Raw genomic sequence first — 23,001 nt, forward strand, 5'->3', positions numbered from 1 at the left:
ACGGGCAGCAGCGTCTTCGGTGCGACAAAGCCAGGCCTGTGGTCACCAACCCGCCTGCCCAGCGTGGTGACTATGGGCAACACTCGTGAGTTTTTGCCCAACAACGCCATTTTTGGCGCGAACTTGTGGAGGCCGCATTGTAGGCATAGGGCACAGAAGAAAATATCCTGCTAAATATTTGGAGTAGCCCGACGGGTCAAAGTACCCCAATCTTATAAAAGATCACGACTAAATAACACCGCTGTCAAGTAGGGTTGTCTTCCTGTGGTGAGTGAGGTAATCGGAGCTCCAAGGGGGGATTAGGGGTAGGGTCGGCAACGCGCTTAAGATGCTCTGGTGTTGTAGGTGTCTAAGCTACGGTAACAGCTTACAAGTAGGTGAGCCGTATGCTTGTCTGCAAACCTAGTTGTAGCTGCAACCAACATTACAATATCTAGCATACCTGCTATTATTAAAAGCTTATCAAGGAAAAGCCTAAAATATAACAGAACGAGAATATTTTAGTGGAAGTATAATATATAATTACTAGCTGACCCCGCAAACGTTGTTTTGCCATATATGTTATTAACCCCCTTAATCCCCCCCTCCCTATAACTTAGGGGGATGAAAAATAGTTGTTGTTCGATTGTCAGACCTACCAATATGAAATTTCATGATTTCATGAGAATCGGTCAAGCCGTTTCGGAGGAGTTTAACTACAAACACCGCGATACGAGAATTTTATATATTAGATAAATTACAATTATTAGTATAAGTAGGTTTAATGTTTGAACTAAAAATTAACGTCTTTGGAAGTTAGCCATTATACTATAAATTGAAAATAAATATACCCAAAAAATATAATTAAATTTTATTTGTCCTTTCAGATTTGCTAGTCCTTGTATAGATTCTATTATTAGATTGTAATCATCCTGGTGACTCGTCAGTGATCATAGTTGTAATTAATGCCATTCTGATCATTATTTTTAACTTCAAAATACTAAAATGACCGTTACTACAGATCCCATCGGTCAATGGTGGACGAAAAATTATGACAAAAACGAACTGAGATGTGCGGCCTCGGAAACAATACAACTACAATTTATTGTCAACTAAACTTCTCAATTAAAGAAAAGTAAGGTTTTTATAGAAGATTTACAAGTAGGTAGATACGTCACAGTTAACGCTGACATTTATTTATTGATGATATTTAGCATTTATTTAATACAATAGAAACCGTATCAATTTACAGTAATCCTACATGGAGGTGTTACATCAATTTCCGTTAGAGGTTAGGTTTAACATGCATATAAATGATAGTAGTATAACTAATACTACTTCCATACAGGAGAAATCAAGTTGTATACTATAAATATATTTTTGATTAAAATATTTAAGCAATTCTGAAATTTCATTTGACGTGACGAATGATATAAAGTACTAGCTAACTTCTTCCAAGCAACTATTAACGAAACTTAAAAGTAAATATTATTTAATTTTTAAACCGAGGTGACCTTTCTATATGGTCATGATTTTGTTGCATGAACATAGTATTCAAATATTTCGAAAATGAGTAAAAGGCTAAAACTGTGGCTCTATTACACAACAAAATCTTATTCTACATGGACAGTCGTTAAGTAATACATGATATTAATAATAAACAATAATTAAAAGGATACAAACAAACCCCAGCAGCGTTATTGAAAATTTAAGGAAACGCCCAAAACGAATATTAGTTCCAGATTTTGAACCAGATTAAGATTTAGCATGAATAACTTGTACATTGTGACACGCGATAACCGAATTCGGCGATACGATGTGTAGACGATAACGATACGCTTAGTATCAGTATTTGTGCGATCAGTTACAATGAACACTGTCAAGAAATACTTTAAAGAAGAATGTCAGTTACTTATGTTAAGTTTAGGACACCCGAAAACTTCGGATTTTTTTATAAGTGTTTGGCAGACGACCCGGTCCCCTCTGCCACTTTTAGTATGGAGAACTCTCTTTTTTCTTTCCTCTTTGAGCATAGTGATAACTTCACTCGTATACTACATAAAAAGCCCCGTGTCTGTCAGTTTCTGGTTCATATATATAACTCACTGGGGTTTAGTGTTAAATATGTTTGCTACCGGCTTCGGAACGGCGATTTCGGCACGTTGTTACTTCTATGGTCCTATAAGTAAGTATATTTTTACTTTCATGATGATATTATGATAAGTGATTTTTTTTTAAGTATTGATATTTAAATTGCCTTATTACTAGTAACTGCATTTCGTTTAAACACAGGATGCTTTTAATTCTTAACAGGCGCTGAATTCAACTTGCCATGGTACGTGAAAACTTTTTGGGTTCTACACAATGTGTCCGTTCCCTTGGCTTTTCTCATCACGTTATTTTATTGGACTGTACTTTTTAATGGTAAGCTTTTTTATTATTTGATGGATTAATAACAAAAACATTTGATTCGTATTTATTTATTTTTTACAACTAGGTCGGCAAAGAAGCGTACGGCGAGCATAAGCGTACGGCTCAATTGATACGCGAACGCGATTACCGTAGCTTATAGACGCTTACAACACCAAATGCATCGCAAACGCATTGTCGACCCTACCCTCAATCCGCTCCAGGAGCTCTGGTCACCTTACTTACCAACAGAAACACAATACTGCTTGAAAGCAATATTATTTAGCTGTAATCTTCTGTAAGGTCGAGGTACTTTCCCATTCGGGCTGCTCCAGATATTGAGCAGGATATATCTCTATTACTCATACTAATAGTATTTCAATTACTTTTTAATCGACTTCAAGGAGGAGAGTCTCAATACGACTGTAAATTTTTTATGTGTTTTTTTTTTCTTCGATAGTAAACGCAATTATTATATATTATTGCATAGTATAAAACAAAGTCGCTTCCCGCTGTCTGTGTGCTTAAAGTCTTATCTGTATCTTAAAAATTACGCGCCGGGTTATGATGCGATTTTCTTTAGTAAATAGTGTGATTCCAGAGGAAAGTTTATATGTATAATACATGCATAATATAGTAGAGGGTTACTGATAGTTTTAGAGGTTTCTAATGTGATGTACTAAATAAACAAATGTTTTGCACATATATTATATTTATTTATTTGATTTAAATTATTAATTGTACAATAAATACACTAATACAAGTGTGTACAAAAGGTGGGCTTAACGCTAATGCATTGTTTACCAGCCAACCTTGGTATGTGTAAGAAAGTATAGTATGTAGGTGTACAATAAAAAAATAAAATAAAAGTAAAACAAATATTATTTTGTTTTTTATTTAGTATCAGCATTGCACTCTTGCGAAGCCGGGACGAGTCGCTAGTATATTATAAATATTAATTTATTTCATACATTTACTTAAATATATATTAAAATCACACAAGCTATCTTATAACTCAGTCATCTACTGTGTTTTCATATTTTTCAACTAACCTAACCTAAATAATCTCGTAAATATTTATAAATAAATAAATAAATAAATAAATATCTACACAATACACACACACACATTTATATTAATGTATACCTCTGTTAAATTAAAATATTAAAAATCTATATTTTTTCGTTACTTGTATATATAATTATTAGTTATTGTTTATAAAGTATTACTTTTATATGTAAATTATTACAGCGAACTTCCTCGAAGAAATGAACCAAGCTTTGGACATCGCAATCCACGGGATCAATTCACTCATTATGTTCATACACCATATGACGTCCTCGCATCCGACCCGCTTGCTACATCTAGTGCATCCCTTTGCACTTGCGCTCGTTTACGTGTTCTTCAACATCATCTATTATCTTGCCGGCGGCACGGATCCGTAAGTTTATAAACATTATAATATTTTTATATAGAACAATAGCTAACCTTTTAGCGATACCTGATATTGCCTTTGTTTCTTTAATCACGAACATCCAATTTATTATGATGCAACGATTTTAAACATCGTTCAGATATTTGCATGTGCATGTCATTATTTGAATATTCATCTTGTAATTATTGTACAATACTATGTGTTTTTTCGTTTATTTTGTGATTATTATATTATAACTACGTTGCATATTTTCTTTCTTTACTTGTTAATGTTCCATTGCTGAACAGAGGTTCTTCTTTACAAAAAAAGGGGGTTTTAATATATCTTTCCTTTTAGCATTTATTCATAAATACCATCAATAGTACAATAAAGATATAACGAATATACGAATTGTAGTTACTGGATATTTTTAATCACGAAAGCACGGTTTCTTTGGGATGACGGAATAAAATAAAATTGTGTACATAATTGTAATTTTTATGTGTTGTTGGGTTTTATTAGATATTTTTCCTTTTTTTCAAAAAATAAAGACAATAGGTTTGTATGATATTAATACAAAACAAATTAAAAATTGTTCAGAAATCTTCGTCTTTAGGGCTCAACTTAAGGTGACTTTTTTGCCTTATACACTCAACGAAAAACATGACCTACGAATTAAATTGAGAATGCAGCTGAGAATAAAAATTATAGACTTATTATTAAGTTATTAAACTTTTATATTTAATTAAAAGATTATATATTTTTTCTTAATTAGGATCTCCTACATGAAATTAATGTAAATTTATAATTCTTATTTCTATATTCTTAATTTTTTAGCAATACTAGTTTTGAAATTGAGATACGTCTCTTTGACACTTAAAATTAATAAAATTATTTATGTTATATTATATACTAGCTGTGCCCGCGGCTTCGTCCACGTGGGATTTAACAAAAAAGTTATTGTTCACTTCACAGGGTTATAAAATAAATAAATTTCTAAAATAAAAGTAGCCTAAGTTACTCCATACTATATCAGCTATCTGCCAGTAAAAGTCCCGTCAAAATCAGTTCAGCCAGTTTCAGAGATTAGCCGGAACAAGACAGACAGACAGACGACAAAAATTATAAAAAATGGTTTTTGGTATATGTATCGTGTGTATATACATCCATATGCATTTAGTAAAAAGCAGTTATTTTAATATTACAAACAGACACTCCAATTTTATTTATTTGTATAGATTTTAATTAAATAACTTGTTTCTTAAGGAAGGCCATAATATAATAAGTTAAAGTCATCAAGACAATTGTTCCGAAAACAATCGAAACTCGCTTGAAATACTATTTTTATAATCATTAATTTCATATATTTTCAGGCTGGGACAACCATTTATCTATCCTGTAATAAACTGGAGCCAACCGGGCTCTGCAACGGTTGTCGTAATCGTGACAGGGCTGCTTCTCATATGCTTACACTTTGTCACTATCGGTCTGGGAATGGCCCGGGATGCAATTGCCAACCGTATTCTCAGACCTTCAGTAGCCGTCCACGTCGACGAAGACATTGCGCTTCATAACACTAACCCACAAACTACTATGGTCTAATTAATGACTGATTCGACATCGAATTTATATAATAGTTTACTTAAATACTTAATTATTTAAGCGTAGCCATAGCTTTAATTATTTTCCATGATGTTTTAATTTTTATTTATTTGTTGTAATCACTCTGGTTGGTTGAATTAAAAAACAATTATACCTGCTTGTATTTCTTATTTATTTACTCTTTCTTGACTCTTTTGAAGCTTAATATTAAATTAAATAATTGTAGTTCTATATAAAACATCTAGTAGATGAATAATTGTGTTTGCAGACAAACGAAAAAAAACCGACTTCAATTACATCGACAAGTAATACAACGTAGATCGACGAAAAAATAGTCAAGTAACTACGCGTTATCAAAGATTACTCAAAAAGTAGTGATCAGATCTCGATAAAATTTATATGTGACCACATGATAAACATCAGCTTTCTATTAAATTAAAAATTATCAAAATCGGTACATCCAGTAAAAAGTTATTGCGGATTTTCGAGAGTTTCCCTCGATTTCTCTGGGATCCCATCATCAGATCCTGGTTTCCTTATCAAGGTACCAAACTAGAGATATCCTCTTCTTCTACAGTCGAATTGAGAACCTCCTCCTTTTTTGGAAGTCGGTTAAAAATAAAATAAAAAATAAACTCCCCACACTCACCGGCCCCACTAGAATTAACTACTGTGTCGAGGGTCCGGAAACACACACAATACGTAACATAAACAACGCCCAACCACGGTAAATGTCTGTATTGCCAATACATACTCGTATGTATGCCCTGTGTTAGGATCGATCCCGCGATCGCCAACGCAACAACCATAAGCTAGTCCTGTGACCGTTGCGCTATTGCGTTCTCAACACAGTACCAATAGGACCTAAATCAGTGCGTCACACTACTGGAATACGTTTGATGTACAAATAAAGTAGATATGTAATTATATAGGTGTATTTAATGTAGCGGAATGAAAGTAAATAGCAGAAATAAATAAATAATAAACAGATAAATATTAATAATAACTATATATAAATAAATATATTTAAAAAAAACGTTACTAACAGTAACGTAGGCTAAGTGTAGTAAGTATTTATGGTAACTAGGAAATAAGTGTACATATATGATAAGTAGCAAATAAGTGTAGATATAGACATAGATAAGAAAATGAATAAAATGTTCAGAAATTATGAATGAATGAATAATGAGTGATCAAAGAGTATTTGTAAGAGGAAAAAAAACCGTCAGCGTCGGTTCACAACCTAGTTTTATTAGGCAGTCACAAGACTGTCGATCTGTAGTTTGTATGACAAATCGTCTGTGGTATTAATATATCTAATTGTAATGCATGTTTAACAAAAGGCATGGGCATTTTAAGCCCGTGGATGTAAATTTTTAAATAAATAAAATAAAAATAAAACTACTAGAAAACATTCTATAAATAATTAAGGTTTCTCAAGCTATTGATGCTTTTCATTTAATAATGAAAATTTCGTTTATTTTCCCTGAATTTGATATAGGGAATCATTTTTATTAAGTTTACTTTTTTGGAAGATCTGATAATGATGATTGTTTCTGATTAAAGTAATAATTAATATTATTATCCAAACATTATTTTATACATATCGTACCTACTTCCTGATCCAACATGAAATAGCAAATAATTATCAAAAAATTCTATACATAATTATCTGTAGAAATCTATACCTCCATAATAAAATTTTATTTGAACTATGTCTGTACATGAAAGACATTTAGGAAAAACGAATTATACCCGAGTAGAAATTTTTTCGTGTTCCTTAGAAGGGCCGGACCGGGCATGCCCGATCTGGACCGGATAAGCTATGTAACGCAGAAGATTTGTCTGGACCTGATCAGGATGAGATAAGATTTCCTGATCGGGTCCAGATCAATCATCTGCGTTACATACCTTGCCTGGTCCGGGTCGAGTATGCCCGATCCGGTCCTTTTCAAAAAGACGAATGTATATTCTTGAAAAAATTGTTTAATAGAAAAAAGGTGAATTGATATTATAAATATCTTACTTAACATAATTAGTATTATATTTATATCCGTTTATTTTTCCAATGTATTATTTATTCATGTTTTTACTTTAAATATTAATTATTTTTTATTTCTTTTTAAATGATATATTAATTATTATTATTAATTAAATTTTATTTATTAACTTCTATTAATTCTTTGTCTGGACCTGATAGAGCTTGCCGGATCTGGATCTGGCATGCCTCATTCTATCCTAATCCGGTCCAGATACATCTGGTTAAGCCTAACTTTTTTTCTAGTCGGGTAGAGATACATACTCCTGAGAAAAGAGAACAATAAAACCTACAAATGTTTGTAAATTGTTGTCTTAATATTTCTTCTGGTACCGCGCAAATTCTGCTACACAAAATTAAACGTACCTTACTTTTAAGTTGTGACCATAGAAATCAATTTAAAACGTAGTGTAGTTTTCACCTTGATAGGCGGTGTAGAAATGGATTTATTACTCTATAAATAACTGTAGTAAAATATTGTAAAGTAATCTATTTGTACATAAATTTACAGCGGATAAGACCACGGGATATGGCTAGCGCACATTAAAAATAGAAATTGTCCTCCAAAAAAGGAAAGCTCCTTGGTATAGCGCGTCTAAAATAGGATAGCGATGATTGACCAACAATATTACAGCATATATTTCTTGACATTGGGACATAAAAACCTGTTTGGATCTACAGAACAGCTGATTACATAAAGCCACACAATTTACGCAAGTATACCGTCGAAGGCGACTGCGGCGTTGCGCCGTCAGTTGCCGACACCGTCGCGCGCTCTCTAACCGTTCTTACTTCTTTTTTAAATACAACCTTTTATTTTCGCCTTATCGTGACTAAATAAATAATATTAAAACTTAAATAAATCCTGTCAATTCAGTTACTCTCTTTTCCTTGTCACTCGATTTATAAATACATCGAGGAAGCAACGTGTGAATGTTTAATAACAAGTGTGAATGTTTTACTAAGATAGACTGTTCGCATATTATGAATTATTAACTTGCGATAAAGATACTACATCGATAAGAAATATCGTAAATTCTTAAAGACATCTCACTCTTATTATGAAACTGTAATCAGAGCGATTTGCGCTCGATAGTTTGATGTTATACTATTTGAGTAGCTGACGATAAAACTGAAAATAGTAATGTTAAAGTGATATATAGTGAAAGATGGTTAAAAAACTGAAGAATGCATTCTCGATCTCTGATTTATGGGTGTCTTCAAATGAAAAGACGAGCGACTATTACTTAACATCATGGCAACGAGGAGATTCGGCAATTCCTATGTTTCTTGTGCGGCTGCTCCTGAGCTCTGTGTCTGTCGGGATCTTGGTGTGGTCACTGGTGGTTGGAGCTGGCCCCCATTGGATGATATACCTCACAAACTGGGGTCTCTTGTTAGTGACATCATTAACACTTAGTGGCCTATTAGTCTCTTGTTTTGCAATATGTAAAAAAATACCAGGTAAGTTTTTTGCAAAAACATTTGACCATTTCTCTCTCTTCTTGAAAAGGAACAGATATTCATTATAATTCATTAAAACTAATATAACTAATTAAAATTAGTAAAGTATTACACTTGTATTTCTGAAACTCTATTAATTCCGAGTTTTATAAATAAATTATTAATTACTTTTAAATTGTTCCATAATTTTTTCGTAGAAATCAATTCTTTTCTACCTTCGCTGTACTACAGACGTAATCATATAGAAAATGATGGAAAATGTAACCAACGATTACTGTACATTTTATCATTGTTCAATTTATAAATAACAATCTTTAACTTTTTCCTCATTTCGCTTATTCCGTTTGTTTGTTAGTATTTTTCATTTGTACTCGTAGAACTAACTTTATTAATTCTACCTAAATATAATTAAGATTATCTTTATTTCCTTTTATCAGTACCGCCAATTTTATGATACCTATATAAAAATTATTGTATCCAAGTATGTATGCAAGATGATTCAATCGTATAAATATTTCTTCTACATTTTTTGCATTAAGATTTATTTATTTATTGAACACCAACAAAGCACGCACCACATTTCTAGCATAATTATAATACAAGTACAATAAAGTCTAAGTATAAGCTAAATTATAGGTGATAACTACATTAAACATGAATATAACGTAAGATAATGTTTTGCAATATATTAATATAAAGGATTTATCAACAAGAACTTTGTGTTATAATAAAAAAAAAATCAATAAGTTTAGATACAATTATTCAAATTTTTACTGTATTAAAAAGAGTATGTGGTTTGGCAATTATGAATGAAAAATTATATCTCATGAATGTCCACCACACCCACGGCTACAGATATCGATTCTTTTACCAAGGTTTTTAAACCTTTTTATTTGCCAAAATTGTTTTTTTTTTTTTTAATTACTTAAACAAAAGAAAATTTCTTGTTGAAAACCTATTTCACACAAATTAAAAACAAAATGTGCAACTACATCATGAGATAAAGTATAAATAAAAAGATTGTGTTTGATGATATTTATCAATACTAAAATTTGTGCTTGTATAATTGTCCGCAACCAAAAAATCTAATTCAATTACATCGACAAAAATTAAAACGTAAATAGACGAAAATCAGCTTTTGATTAAAACAAGAATCATCAAAATCGGTACACCCAGTGAAAAGTTATTTGGTATGATACAACATAGATCGACGAATAAATAGTCAAGTGAATATACATTATTAGATATAACTTGAAAATAACTTGGTAGATTGGGTCCACATGATACGTACCACCTTCCGATATATTTTTTTTGCAGGCAAACGAAAAAAAAAAACGACTTCAATTACATCGACAAGTAATACAACGTAGATCGACGAAAAAATAGTCAAGTAACTACGCGTTATCAAAGATTACTCAAAAAGTAGTTATCAGATCTCGATAAAATTTTAATGTAACCACATGATAAACATCAGCTTTTGATTAAATTAAAAATTATCAAAATCGGTACACCCAGTAAAAAGTTATGCGGATTTTCGAGAGTTTCCCTCGATTTCTCTGGGATCCCATCATCAGATCCTGGTTTCCTTCTCATGGTACAAAACTAGAGATATCTCCTTTCCAACAAAAAAAGAATTATCAAAATCGATACATGCAGTAAAAGTTATGTGGTATAATACAACGTAGGTCGACGAAAAAAGCGTCAAGTAAAAATGCATTATTAGATATAACTCGAGAAGAAGTTGTTAGATCTCGAATAAATTTAAATGGGACCAATTAGCACACACCACCTTTCGATTATAAAAAAATTTGTCGAAATCGGTCCTCACGATCAAAAGTTCTGATATAACATACATAAAAAAAGTACAATCGAATTGAGAATCTCCTCCTATTTTGAAAGTCGGTTAAAAATTATAAGCGTGAGCGGGCGTTATATGAATGTAGAGGACAAAAAATACCTAAAATTCTTTCAGTGACCATTTTGTCAAAAATTTAAATGACTTATGTATGTTCTTTTCTTGTGCTCATTTATAAATTATTTACTGTTGGAAACTTTGTTAGTTTGTGTATTGGCTGTATGAATTTAAAAAAATAAAATAAAAATATAATAAAATGTTACATAGTATCCCTGACCATATGTATTATGTACCATAAAGCTATAATATTTTAATAGATAAAAATGTAGTCAAAACTACCATAATAGATAAGTAAAGCAATAATTGCTGGGGATTAAGTCGTTTTTTGTAATCTATAGGCTATTTAATATTATTACACTTAAGATTAGATATACCTCTTTTATTTCTTTTTGATTAATTTATCTTAGTCATGAAGTCACGTAATTTAATAAAAACCTACCGGAAGACTTAGTCTAGTTTAATCTTTAAATTATTTTTACAATCAGACAAGTCTTTACAGTAAGAGTCTTTAAATCAGACTGTCAATACCAGCAATATGAATGTGTTTAAAAACTTCCTGTTCATTCGCAAGCGTATTCAAAATGTATTACTGTAAATGGCAAGCTAAAAGCCATGTAAAACCATTACATTTTTAAATAATATTTACATTTCACTGAATGCACGCGACTTTTCTCCGACACCTTATAATGAACGTTTTATGTACTGCAAACATGGTTTTGTTCTCCTTCTTTTACGTGCACATGACGCGCATTAATAGTGGCATTGCTATGCAATGACGTTGCGATTGCCGTCATTAGTTGGCCGGGTTGGCCCACATGTCTCGTGTGAAATAACACACTACAGATCAGCCATGACGTATTTTAAAATAAAACATGTCGTAGAAGTTTTCCTTTCATTCATAAAAACTAGGAACATTTCAAGGATTCAAGTATCTAAAGGGTAGTTATTTAAGATTTTCTTGGCGAATTAAAAAAAAATAAAAATCGTACTCTTCTTAACTTTATTTACATTAACTAGTGGTCGCCCAGTGGTCGAAATTCGACTATAATCGAAAATCTAAATTAAAACTTTTTTATTAAATTAAAATTTTTTTAAAATTTTTCGATTTGCAGACTGACAATCAACAAAACAGTATAATATGCATGTGTGTGTCTAATACATGGTAGTGTGTGTAATGTTTTTTTATTGATTTAATATATTTCTATGCATCATTTTTAAAAAAATATTAGTATTTTGTACTCCTTCTCTATATAAACTATAAGTGTACGAAATTTCATACTCCTCTGTCCGTGCAATTTTCGTAAAAAGGGGTACGAAGGTTTTGCTTCACATTTTAATATATAGATTCTTAACGGTTGTTAATAACAAGTATGTTTTACATTTATTTAAACATCAAGTATTGTATTTGAAGGTTGTTATCGTAAAATTAATTTGAATATTGTGATATTCTATAGTTATATATATATCCATTTATTTATAGTGATTTTAATAAATATATTTATAAATATAAATCTAGAAATATAAGTTTTAAGTATAAGGCAAGTAATCAACTGACAGACGATGAGTATAATCAACAAAAAAAACTAACTTGTAATCCTAGTGTTAACGTGTACTTTCAAACATGAACACAAGGTTATATATATACTCGTATACTATCTTTCTACGGTACCATGCAATTTATGTATGAAACTCGTTTTTGAAACGGATATAATTATACAGTGATTAATTCCTTATTATTGTACTACAAGCAACTTTTCACCCACTTTAAGAAGGATCTCATTTGATGGTTTTTTTTAATGTATGTTAGGTACCTCATTACTTTTTACTCGTTGTACCGATTATGATGATTCTTTTTTCAATCGAAAGCTGGTACCATGTGGCCCTATTTAAATTTAATCGAGATCTGATAAGTACTTTTCAAGGTACCTCAAATGATGCATATGTATTTGACTATTTTTTCGTCTATCTACGTTATATTACTTATTGATGTAATAGGAAGTCGGTTTTCTCGTTAGTGAGCAAACAAAATTATACGTCTACAACTTCGACAATAACCTGTGATACACAAATTATCATTACTATAATCATTACCCTATTAAGAGGATAAATATATAATTCAATTGGTAAGGTATTTAATGCTGTAACAAATGATTCAATTGAGAGAATCTTATTACTGAGGCTTCATCATTCTGTTATGTCATATGTCTGCTCGTGTGTATCTTTGGAACCATTATAGACACCATTTGAACATTTTCTCGTATATTTTCTCTGACAATAGCAACAAACAATATAAGTAAAATAAAGTTAAAAATTTAAGCACTTTTTCACCGTTTTCAGTTTAAGCATCACGGAATAAGTAGCCGTCATCCAAAAATGTGTAAGGGCTGTTATAAAAAATATATATTATAACCAAATTCCTTACAACTTTGTAAGCTAAATCGAAAATATTATTTCACGGAAATTTAATGCTTACTTAATTATTTTTTTATCACTAAACAAAAAAAAAATGCTACTAATGGTTAATATTCGTATTTATAATAAAGTCCAAATTGTCATAATAATGTAACAACCTTGACGTATAAATGAAGTTATAAATTATATTCAAATTTAGTAATAAACGCATGAGTGTATGTGTGTTTGTTTTGTATTTGTGAGTCAGAATTACGGTAGTTACTGTAGTAAATAAAACTACTGATTAATATATACAGACTAGCTACCGTTAAACTTTGTTTTTTAATCCAAAGTCTAATTAAAGACTAAAAAAAAATATTTATTTACACGTACGAGAAATTGGCAATAGAGCGAAAACTGTAATACGTAGATAGGTATATACTTCTCCCGTCATACTTGAACTAAAACGTGTATTTGTAGCTTAGATGAGAGTCCTACTAAAAATATAACTTAATAAAATGATATAGATAAACTAATTTCAGACTGCAGCTATATGTATTCTTGCACTTATATTATTTAATATTTGGAAAAACAAGTATTTATAAAAACTGGTTTTGACTGTTATCTAAAATTATTTTACCTTTTCAGATGGGGGTAATTTGCCATGGTATGTGAGCATATATTGGCTGTGCTATAACATTACCATTACAATAGCAATTATGATAACTGCCCTCTACTGGATTTTACTATTTTCTCCAGGTACGCAAACATAATTCTTACTTAATTTAAATTGTAACACCAGTAAAAATCACGAGAAATCTAGAATAGCTAAAATTGCAATGAGTTTAAGTACTTGACAGATAGACACAAAGAGACAGAGATTTTTTGGTAGACTCATTTTTTAAGAATCATAGAATGGTGTTTTAAACGCAGGGGTGGATCCACCATTGTGGGCACGGGGGGCGTGCCAACAGCCTTTTCACAACAATGGATAACCAAACAAAAATAAAGGTTAGCGGAAATTGGAATATGATTCGAAATTCCTGATGTACGTAAAAAAGTCCTAGCAGTGTCGGATTTACTAGTAGGTAGGTTGGAGACAATCGGCAAATTTTAGGGGCAGCAAATTTGGTTTAATTTTTTATTTATGTTACACAAATAAAGAAAAATGTTATACACCTAGAAAATTAGTTACAAAAATTTAACAAAAATCTCAATATTCCATTACTGTACAATGTCTGAATCTAAAAAAATTACCACACGCTCTGTAAAATAGACTTTTGAGACAATGAATTTTAAGAACGATCTTAAAGATCAGGAATCACATCAATCTATACTAATATTATAAAGCTGAAGAGTTTGTTTGTTTGTTTGAACGCGCTAATCTCAGAAACTACTGGTCCGATTTGAAAAATTCTTTTAGTGTTAGATAGCTCATTTATCTAGGAAATTTATAGGCTATACCTATATCATCACGGCAAGGCCAAAAGGAGCGGAGCACCAATGGAGAATGTTTCAAAATCGGGGGTTCTTTTTTCCTTTTGAGAGCTTCCGCTGCGTGCGCTGTGAAAACAGTTAAAGTTTTGCAAAAATCATTTATGACAGAATCGATCCTCTTTAAAAGTTCTAAAAAAACCGTCTCCGCGACGGCATATATCTATCTTTTAAGGTTGGCTCACTATAACCTTTTTTATGCTAACCAAGTTTGTTCCAAAATAATGCATTATTTGCGAAGATGTTTTTATAAACATGATATTAATCCTTATTTAAATAAATACGTTATTCATTACAAGTATTTAATTTGAAACAAAATAGCCCTTTACATAATTCGATTTCAATGAGTATCTCAGGAGATCTCGCAACAAGATAATGGTCAAGTATTGCGCGTGCCTCTGTTCCACGCAGACGAAGTCGCGCGCGAAGCTAGTCTATAATATAAATACAATATCAAAGATCAGATGTAAATTTTGTGTACCTATACAATAGGTATGTAAACAATAAGTAAATAAAAATCCAATGTCATTTCAATATTCCATTTTACAAATCAATAGTTTTACTCATTTTTTAATTAATATTTCTTTTGACGCGTTTAGAGAGAAAGAGACACGCGAGTTTGAAATTAGGAGCTGAACTGCAGTTGTTATGTGGAATTATGTTCATGTCACTGTACACTTTTAATGCCAATTTTCCAGTAACCAGAGTCTGGATCTAGCACTTAATATGGCTCTATTCACACGAGCGACAAATTGTTCGAGTAAGAGAAGTTTTTAGAACTAGTTTGAGTCAAGAAAAACTCACCTTAGCTCTTTTTTTTAACTACAATCAAAATGATTGAGAAAGATTTCATAGGTTGATATAAATGATATAATTAATGGGTTTACAGATTTGAAATTTCGCGTAAAACTAACATAAAACTTTTATAACTTAAATGATTTCATTTCATGATTAATCGGATTGTTAATAGAAAGTTAAATAAATATTTATATTTATAGTCATAAATATTTATATATACAGTCCTCCCGTGACCATAGTGGCTGTAAAGTATACGGAACGTCGAAAAAATAATAATAAACCGCGATAATATCCGAAAAAGTCGTTTCATTATAATGAGTGAAATTCGTGTAAACATTAGAAAACAATAATATTTATATTGTTTGTATTTGTTAAACTGTAATTGTAGTACATTTAACAATTCAACCAAATAAACATTATTTTGTGTAAGCTGTCGATTTCAAGAGATCCAGTAGGGGCGTTAAAACTTTAAGAGCCTACTGGAGGCGAATCCGCCACTAAATCCTTGTTGTATTGACGTCATAGTGGTGAAATAAATATTTCAGTCAAAATAGACATTTTTAATAACAAAAATTCCGACAGAGCTGAATTTTGATAGAGACTTTGAGTAAGCTAATAGACAAATTGTGCCAAAAGTCACCATAGACTCCATGTGTGTTAAAAAAGCTATTTAAGGTCAACTGTCGAAAATTTTGTTTTTGGAACGAAGTTCCTTACGGCAGGCTTGACATTTGGCTGGGCGACTGAACTGAAAAAAAGTGATACTAAAACCGTAAGAAAAATATATAACGGAAGTGACGTAATATCAGTCACACGAATGTATAATATGACGTTTGTAAAACTAAAATATTCCCAGTAAACTTTTTTTAAATTATTTATGTAATTTTATACCGTAGACAAATATAAATAAAGCCATATGTTTTTTATTTCACTTAATAGTTTGAATTATTATTATTATTATTATTTTACGGTATTTGTCATTTTCTAAAATACTAAATTTCCTAAATACTTCTATTTACTTAATTATAAACCAATCAACAAAATTAAAAAAAAAAAACAATCATGTATATAAAATTCAACATATTTTTTTTCAAACTGTGTTGCTTCTATACTACCCGAAGGAACTTCGTTCCTACTTGATGTCTCATGACACAACATATTTTTTTTATTCGAAAACAGCCGTCATTAAATATAGACACAGGAAAAATTATAAAAAAAATAAAGAATGGAGTGACAAATTATCGGTGGGCACCGGGCGGCAAAAGCCCAGGCTAGGCTACACGGTACGCGGTATACAAGCCTAATAAATATAAAACGGAAGGCGATACGAAAAACTTAAGACATAGGCACTGAGATATTTAGATGGAATTATAATGAAGGCTTTCATCATATCAAACTCCTGGGTACATCCAGCATATAGACGTTATGTTGTTTTGTCCGATTATTGTGTTCATATTAGCGTACCTAAACCAAATAAGACTGGATTGCAAAATTTTAGAAACTAATAAATTTATTTAAACGGTCAAAATAGCTTGCATCAACAGAATCTTGAATTACTTTACCCACTTTTAATGCAAAATTAAATTTCACAGATAATTTTTCTCTGTATCTCATTATTTTTACACTTTTTAACAAGTAATAAACAAGAAAAATCCATGATTCGAATTTTTTTTCGTGTGATTGAGACTTTAATGGGCTATCTATAAAGCATCTATGTAAAGGTACGCAAATGAATGAATTATAAGCAGCCAATTAATCTCAATATAGGATAATAAAGGGATTACAATACACCATGTAGGCTACAGAGATATAACTAAAAAATTTCCTAGGTAAAATAAAAAAAAAACACGGTTTTTTTGTCTTTCGTGGAAATAAGGTTACAAATAGTCATTTAAAATAATGATTAAAAGCGAAAAACGCTAACTACATTGAAACATCTTTGAATGCTATTAACTACTTTTTGAATTTTTTTTATAAATATACTAATACCTATCGTATTTTTTGATTCTGTAGCCCTTGATATCGTTTATACTCTTTATTCGTGTAGTATATAGTTTGTATTAAATAATATCACTGTTATTTATTTACACTTAGTTCTTTCTTCTGTTATAGTATAAAACAAATATTTGCCAATTTAACTACTACTAACTACTGATTTTTGCGTCTTGAGTTTTAAGCTCTTGAGATTACCGTATCCGTAAAAATAAATTCTTTAGTTTTGCCACTTTTCGTGTGATTCTGTTCAAAAATATCTTAACAAAAAAATAAAATGAAACAAGTACAAGTGTTTAGATATACATAAATTAAAAATTAGAATTGATACCATTTTCCTATACTTATAATACTTACAGAACTTAAAGCCGAACAAACTGCTGGTGCATTCTGGCTAGACGTGGCTACTCACGGATTCAACTCCTGCTTGGCGCTTGCTGAGCTACTTCTGTCCCGTACTCCCATGCGCTTTTTACACATCTACCAGCCTCTCGGCATGGGGGTGTGGTACGCTGGCTTCAGCGCTATTTACTACTCAGCGGGCGGTACTGATGGGTTTGTACAATTGATAATACTTAATTCTTATTAAACCAAACTGCTTCATGTCATCTTTAGACATAAATATTATACATTGTTGAGTCAAAGTATGTTATGTGTATTGTGTGCATAAAACATAATAATATTTCTTCTCTAATAAGTCCTACTAACTTTTGACGACACAATATTTCTGAGATTATAGTATCAAGTTCGTGTGATATTTAGGTGGATTTACCCAAAGAAATACATGTACATAACCGGATTGTTACCTATTGACGAAATTGGAATTACCCACCACCTTTCCTTATAGGTGGTACATCTAATTTAACTAAATTTAATATTTTTGTGTACTAAATACTCGCATGTTTCAAACGTATATGTTATGCCATATGTATATGTTGTATTACGGTGAGATACACAAGAATTTAAAAATTACGACTCGCCGTGACGATAAAATATTATTTATACCTACTTATAAGTCTTTTCATTATTATCTCAGGTCATAAATTTTATAATAAGTAGACAGGTATACAAATAGTCAGCTTTAATAGATATCGTAAATTTAATGTAGATTACTTTAGTATAAAAATTGTAACTGATAATTTTAGGATTTTATTTTAATTGTATAAATATTCTTTATTGTACTTAAAAACACCTGCATTTGGCTAGGGCGAACTTATCTCTAAAAGAGATGAGATGAATGATGGTGATAACGCGGTGTACAGTAGTGCGAGAGAACGAAAAAAAAACAAAAAAAAATCTCTTATATAATACATAAACTGTTATATAATATATACCTATATATACAACTGCAAACAAATAAATTACATATACATGAAAAATTAAACACATACGTATATATTGTTAGAATAATATTTTTTTTTTTCAGTATGGGTAATCCGTTTATCTACGAGATTTTGGATTGGAGCCAAGCGGACCGTGCTGGAGTAATAGTCGCTATATCTGCAGCCAGCCTAATAATTCTCTACACTGTTTTATGGTTCTTAACCCTCGCCAGAGACAAGTTGTCTGTTTCACTCATTCGGACCACAAGCCTTCCTCTGACACCTCCTGAACTACATTCACCAGACGTTGTTTGACTCTCGAAAAATGTATGATTAAATTAATTTAGATTAAAAAATATATGATTATGTGTAGGTACTTATGTCTTATAGTTGAATATATTTAAGCTAGGTATTATTCAAAAATTGTAAGTAATGTTTAAATTCTCAGTACTGGTGTATTCAAATTTGATTAAAACTTATTCGCTCGACTTTAAAAGACTTATAAGCAGAGACGGCTCATCTTAAAAAGCGCTGATGCAGTGCACTCCCACGAAAATTACATAATCTTGTATCTGTGTTTCTTTATAATACATACTATACTTACATTACATTCTTTCTATTGTACTATGCCTATACAATAGTCTAAGTATTATATTAACTATACCTACGCATACATTTGACGTAAAGTTGTAACGAGTGGAGCGTCAGCGATTGCGCTCCTATGAAATGAAGTTTAGTACGATTCCTAGTACTGTATTTAATGACTGCGAAACAGAAACATCGAAAAAGGTTAACCGCGTGAAACAAAAGATTTCTATATGTATGGACGGAATTGTTATTTTTTTGTACAAATGAAATAAATGTTACCATTTAGTTAGGTCTGCTTTTTGGTTTATTTCTTGGGAGCCCCTAGCAAAAAATGTCACTAGCTGCGTCTGCTTATAAGTGTAAGATACCAATTTACTTTGTTTTAATCTTGTTTAGAAATGAGTAAAACTCAGTATAAGATCAATCATCATCATTATCAATGTAGTAAATATTTCAAACAGTAGGTAGTTACGATGACACTGCTCTGCTGACACGCGAGTGCCGTGTAGGCGCCTAAACTCCACCGGTTGTGGGTTTGGTTCCCGTTTACCACGAATCCGTTTTTCCAAGTAGCTTAATTTAGGTATCTTTAAATCAAGATTGAATAGGCATCTTCTAGGCAAGCACGCACCACCTTAGGCTGCATCTTCACTTACCATCGGGTGAGATCGCAGTCAAGCGCTAGTCTATATATGTTTAAAAAAAGGATATTTGTATTTGGATTGGATGTACATAGGTAAATAAAAATATTAGCATATTATATTTTGGACAGTATTACAAAATAATTTAAAATGTGTGAAAACATTATTAAGTTGAAAAAAACTTCAAATTAAATTTTTAAAGCTAGACAGCTTAAAAATTTAATTTTAATTGACACCTTTGGTAGAAATTATGTTTATTAAGAAGCAAAAATTCAAATGTTTGTGTTGGACAAACACTATTTTAATTATGTAGGTATTATTTTAAATACAATTTGTACATATAATTTAAAGTAGCATTTGAATCCAAGCAACCGAGACCAGAGATAACGATCAAATTTCAATTCTGTATCCTTATTAAAAACTGTGCATAATCAATAGCGAAATATTATCATAACATGTTTTTTTTTATAGTAAATATAACCACCGCCAGCGTGAAGTATTCTATGTATGAATGGCAATATGTTTTTTTTTTAAGTACCTATTAATAGAAATAGTTTTGTCATTCGAGATACAATTTACTGACAAGTAAGCCAGGTTCCTAATTTTCTATCTTCGAACACATCGAGCTAGAAATTACGAATTATTGTTTGAGTATAAGAATTTGACCTAAGATTTATTACAAAATAAAGTAACATAATTCTTTACACTATTAAAACTTTAGTTCTAATTGACAGAAAATAGATGAAATAGGGTTAATGTACTTTTGAAGTATTTCATCACAATTTTGTTGGGCTATAAGTAGATGAATATAGTTAGTATGGAGAGCATTAATTTTTCTGTAGATTTTGAAATATCCGGTTCTGTCAGTGTGACTGGAGAATTGCTAAAATAACACAATAATACAACCTTTAGTCGCTTACGTCACGTCTCGGTCACGTGAACTCAACGCGTCCATTAAAATTTAACCAGTTATTATTACCCTATTATAAGCATATTAGCTGATATTAATGGAAAAATTACAATGAGTGTGGGTAAATGTCCATATCATTATTCATTAATTTATTATAAATAAATAAACAATACATAATATAAGAATCGTAAACCATTAAAAAAATATAACTTGTTTTTTGTAGATTTGGCTATTAATTTTAATTATGAGATAAAATATTCAAGCGTTATTTATACCTGAAAAATATTTGTTTAAAACTGCACTCATTAGGCCATTTTTAAATAAATAAAATTCCTCTTTTGTTCAGTATACCTCCTACTTTGACCTCGATTGTATTTCTAAGTCCTTTATTCGATTTTCAATTTTTGAAAATGTATGTAAGGTGCTACTTAAAATAATGAAACTTATGTATCTTAGTTTGGTATACATTTTAAGTTTCGAATCCTTTACCTGGTATATAGTATATTTCACTTTCACCCTAACATTATTTTAATTGTTTTATTAATTATAGGGAATTAATTATAGATGTATTTTACCAAATTATATAGCAAATGAAACCAAATTTTTATTCAAAACATTTATTCCTATGATATAGCAAAATCTGAATAAACACGAAGCAAACAATTATAATATAATTAATAACAAAACTAAATATGATATGTGATTAATTTAAGATTGACTTAGCGCGTTCGTTCTGTGCAAAAATGTGATTATATTTACGAAATTACATAAACAAATATATAGAAACAACTAAAATAAAACTTATCTATAAATTAATATAATTTAGAATTTCATTTATAGCTCCTTATTTGAAAGTTTTAGCTAATAGCAGCTTGTACAATGTATTCGAGTTCTGGTCGTTTAAAACACTATGAACAGGATTTATTATGTAATTTAAAATATAAGTAAAACTTCAAGTTTATAAGTAGGTATGTTAGCAAAGGTAATTAAATCAGGAACTTTAGAAAATTTAGTTTTGTACTAATGCAGAAGTTTTGACAACAAATAAGGAGCCGCAGACATAACTTTAGATTATAATTTTTAACAAAAATTGATTTCGATCAACAGTCTCAAAAAATAAGCATCTCACCCTATGTTTGTATATCCAAAAATATAATTTCTTATTTACATATATAATTTTAAACTAAATTTTCGTCTATATAATAAAACTTATTCTAGCAGGCGTTACTTGGCTCGTTCCTTGGATGAGTTTTTGACTAAAGCTTAACATGACGAATCTACGCATGCAACACATACGAGTACTGGATAGTTATAAAACATTTGAAAAAAAAATAGTTCGACGATAGAAAATCACTGTATATTTGAAACTCTTGATGATAATCAGATTCAGTACAGAGAAGTTTGGAAAGAAACGATGAAATAATCGTATTCTTTAAAAAATGAAATTTAGTTACTTTTACTATAATTACACATTGTGAAAAATATATGTCTGGTTCTAGTTGTCAAATAGAAACAACGAACGCAAATTAACACCCATGTACATAAGTTACAAAGAAGTTTATTGTAAATAACTAAAAAGAAAATATTTTTAATTTAATATTATTATGTTATGTATAAAGTAATTTACTTTAATCGGCAAACAACGATGTAATGAAATCAATAAATATATAAATATATATATGATAATTGTTACGTTTTTTACTATCATAGTCCCAATATCTGTTACGTCTATATACCCGATGTTACCTATTTCTTCCCAACTGAATCGAATATAGTAAAGGTTATGAATTTTTGAATTGATGAATTATAATAGTAAATTTTGACGATGCGCCCGCACACCGTCACAAAAAACCAGCACCCTGAAGTTAGCACGTCAACAAAGAAAAATTTCGCAACGTGAAGTTAACTAACCAATGAAGTATTACTTCTTACGTGCGTACATAAATACACACACAATTTTTTGAAGTTTTTAAGAGGATCACAAATACCGTTCTTAATAACCCAAATGTAACATAACATAGATCGTCATGTCAGGTACAATTAT

At 30.6% G+C, this 23,001-nt stretch overlaps 2 protein-coding genes across 2 annotated transcripts; both read left to right on the forward strand.

Annotated features, from left to right (window-relative positions):
• The first annotated feature begins 1,848 nt into the window (after positions 1-1,848).
• On the forward strand, positions 1,849-5,561 carry LOC123654123 (protein rolling stone-like). Its single transcript, XM_045590079.1, has 4 exons — positions 1,849-2,164; positions 2,293-2,403; positions 3,640-3,829; positions 5,176-5,561. The coding sequence occupies exons 1-4, from the start codon at positions 1,849-1,851 to the stop codon at positions 5,402-5,404; spliced, it is 846 nt and encodes a 281-aa protein (XP_045446035.1). The 3' UTR covers positions 5,405-5,561.
• Positions 5,562-8,611: 3,050 nt separating this feature from the next.
• Positions 8,612-19,695, forward strand: LOC123654140 (protein rolling stone-like). Its single transcript, XM_045590080.1, has 4 exons — positions 8,612-8,906; positions 13,861-13,971; positions 17,856-18,051; positions 18,923-19,695. The coding sequence occupies exons 1-4, from the start codon at positions 8,612-8,614 to the stop codon at positions 19,131-19,133; spliced, it is 813 nt and encodes a 270-aa protein (XP_045446036.1). The 3' UTR covers positions 19,134-19,695.
• Positions 19,696-23,001: the final 3,306 nt, after the last annotated feature.

Source organism: Melitaea cinxia, chromosome 1 (assembly GCF_905220565.1).
Source record: "Melitaea cinxia chromosome 1, ilMelCinx1.1, whole genome shotgun sequence".
Lineage (NCBI taxonomy): Eukaryota > Metazoa > Arthropoda > Insecta > Lepidoptera > Nymphalidae > Melitaea > Melitaea cinxia.

Excerpts from the sequence above, each read along its gene's own strand:
- LOC123654123 (XM_045590079.1), top strand. The coding sequence starts at position 1,849 with ATGAACACTGTCAAGAAATACTTTAAAGAAGAATGTCAGTTACTTATG. Across the intron at positions 2,404-3,639 it reads TTGGACTGTACTTTTTAATG|CGAACTTCCTCGAAGAAATG; the intron begins GTAAGCTTTTTT and ends AAATTATTACAG. Across the intron at positions 3,830-5,175 it reads CTTGCCGGCGGCACGGATCC|GCTGGGACAACCATTTATCT; the intron begins GTAAGTTTATAA and ends ATATATTTTCAG.
- LOC123654140 (XM_045590080.1), top strand. The coding sequence starts at position 8,612 with ATGGTTAAAAAACTGAAGAATGCATTCTCGATCTCTGATTTATGGGTG. Across the intron at positions 8,907-13,860 it reads AATATGTAAAAAAATACCAG|ATGGGGGTAATTTGCCATGG; the intron begins GTAAGTTTTTTG and ends TTACCTTTTCAG. Across the intron at positions 18,052-18,922 it reads TCAGCGGGCGGTACTGATGG|TATGGGTAATCCGTTTATCT; the intron begins GTTTGTACAATT and ends TTTTTTTTTCAG.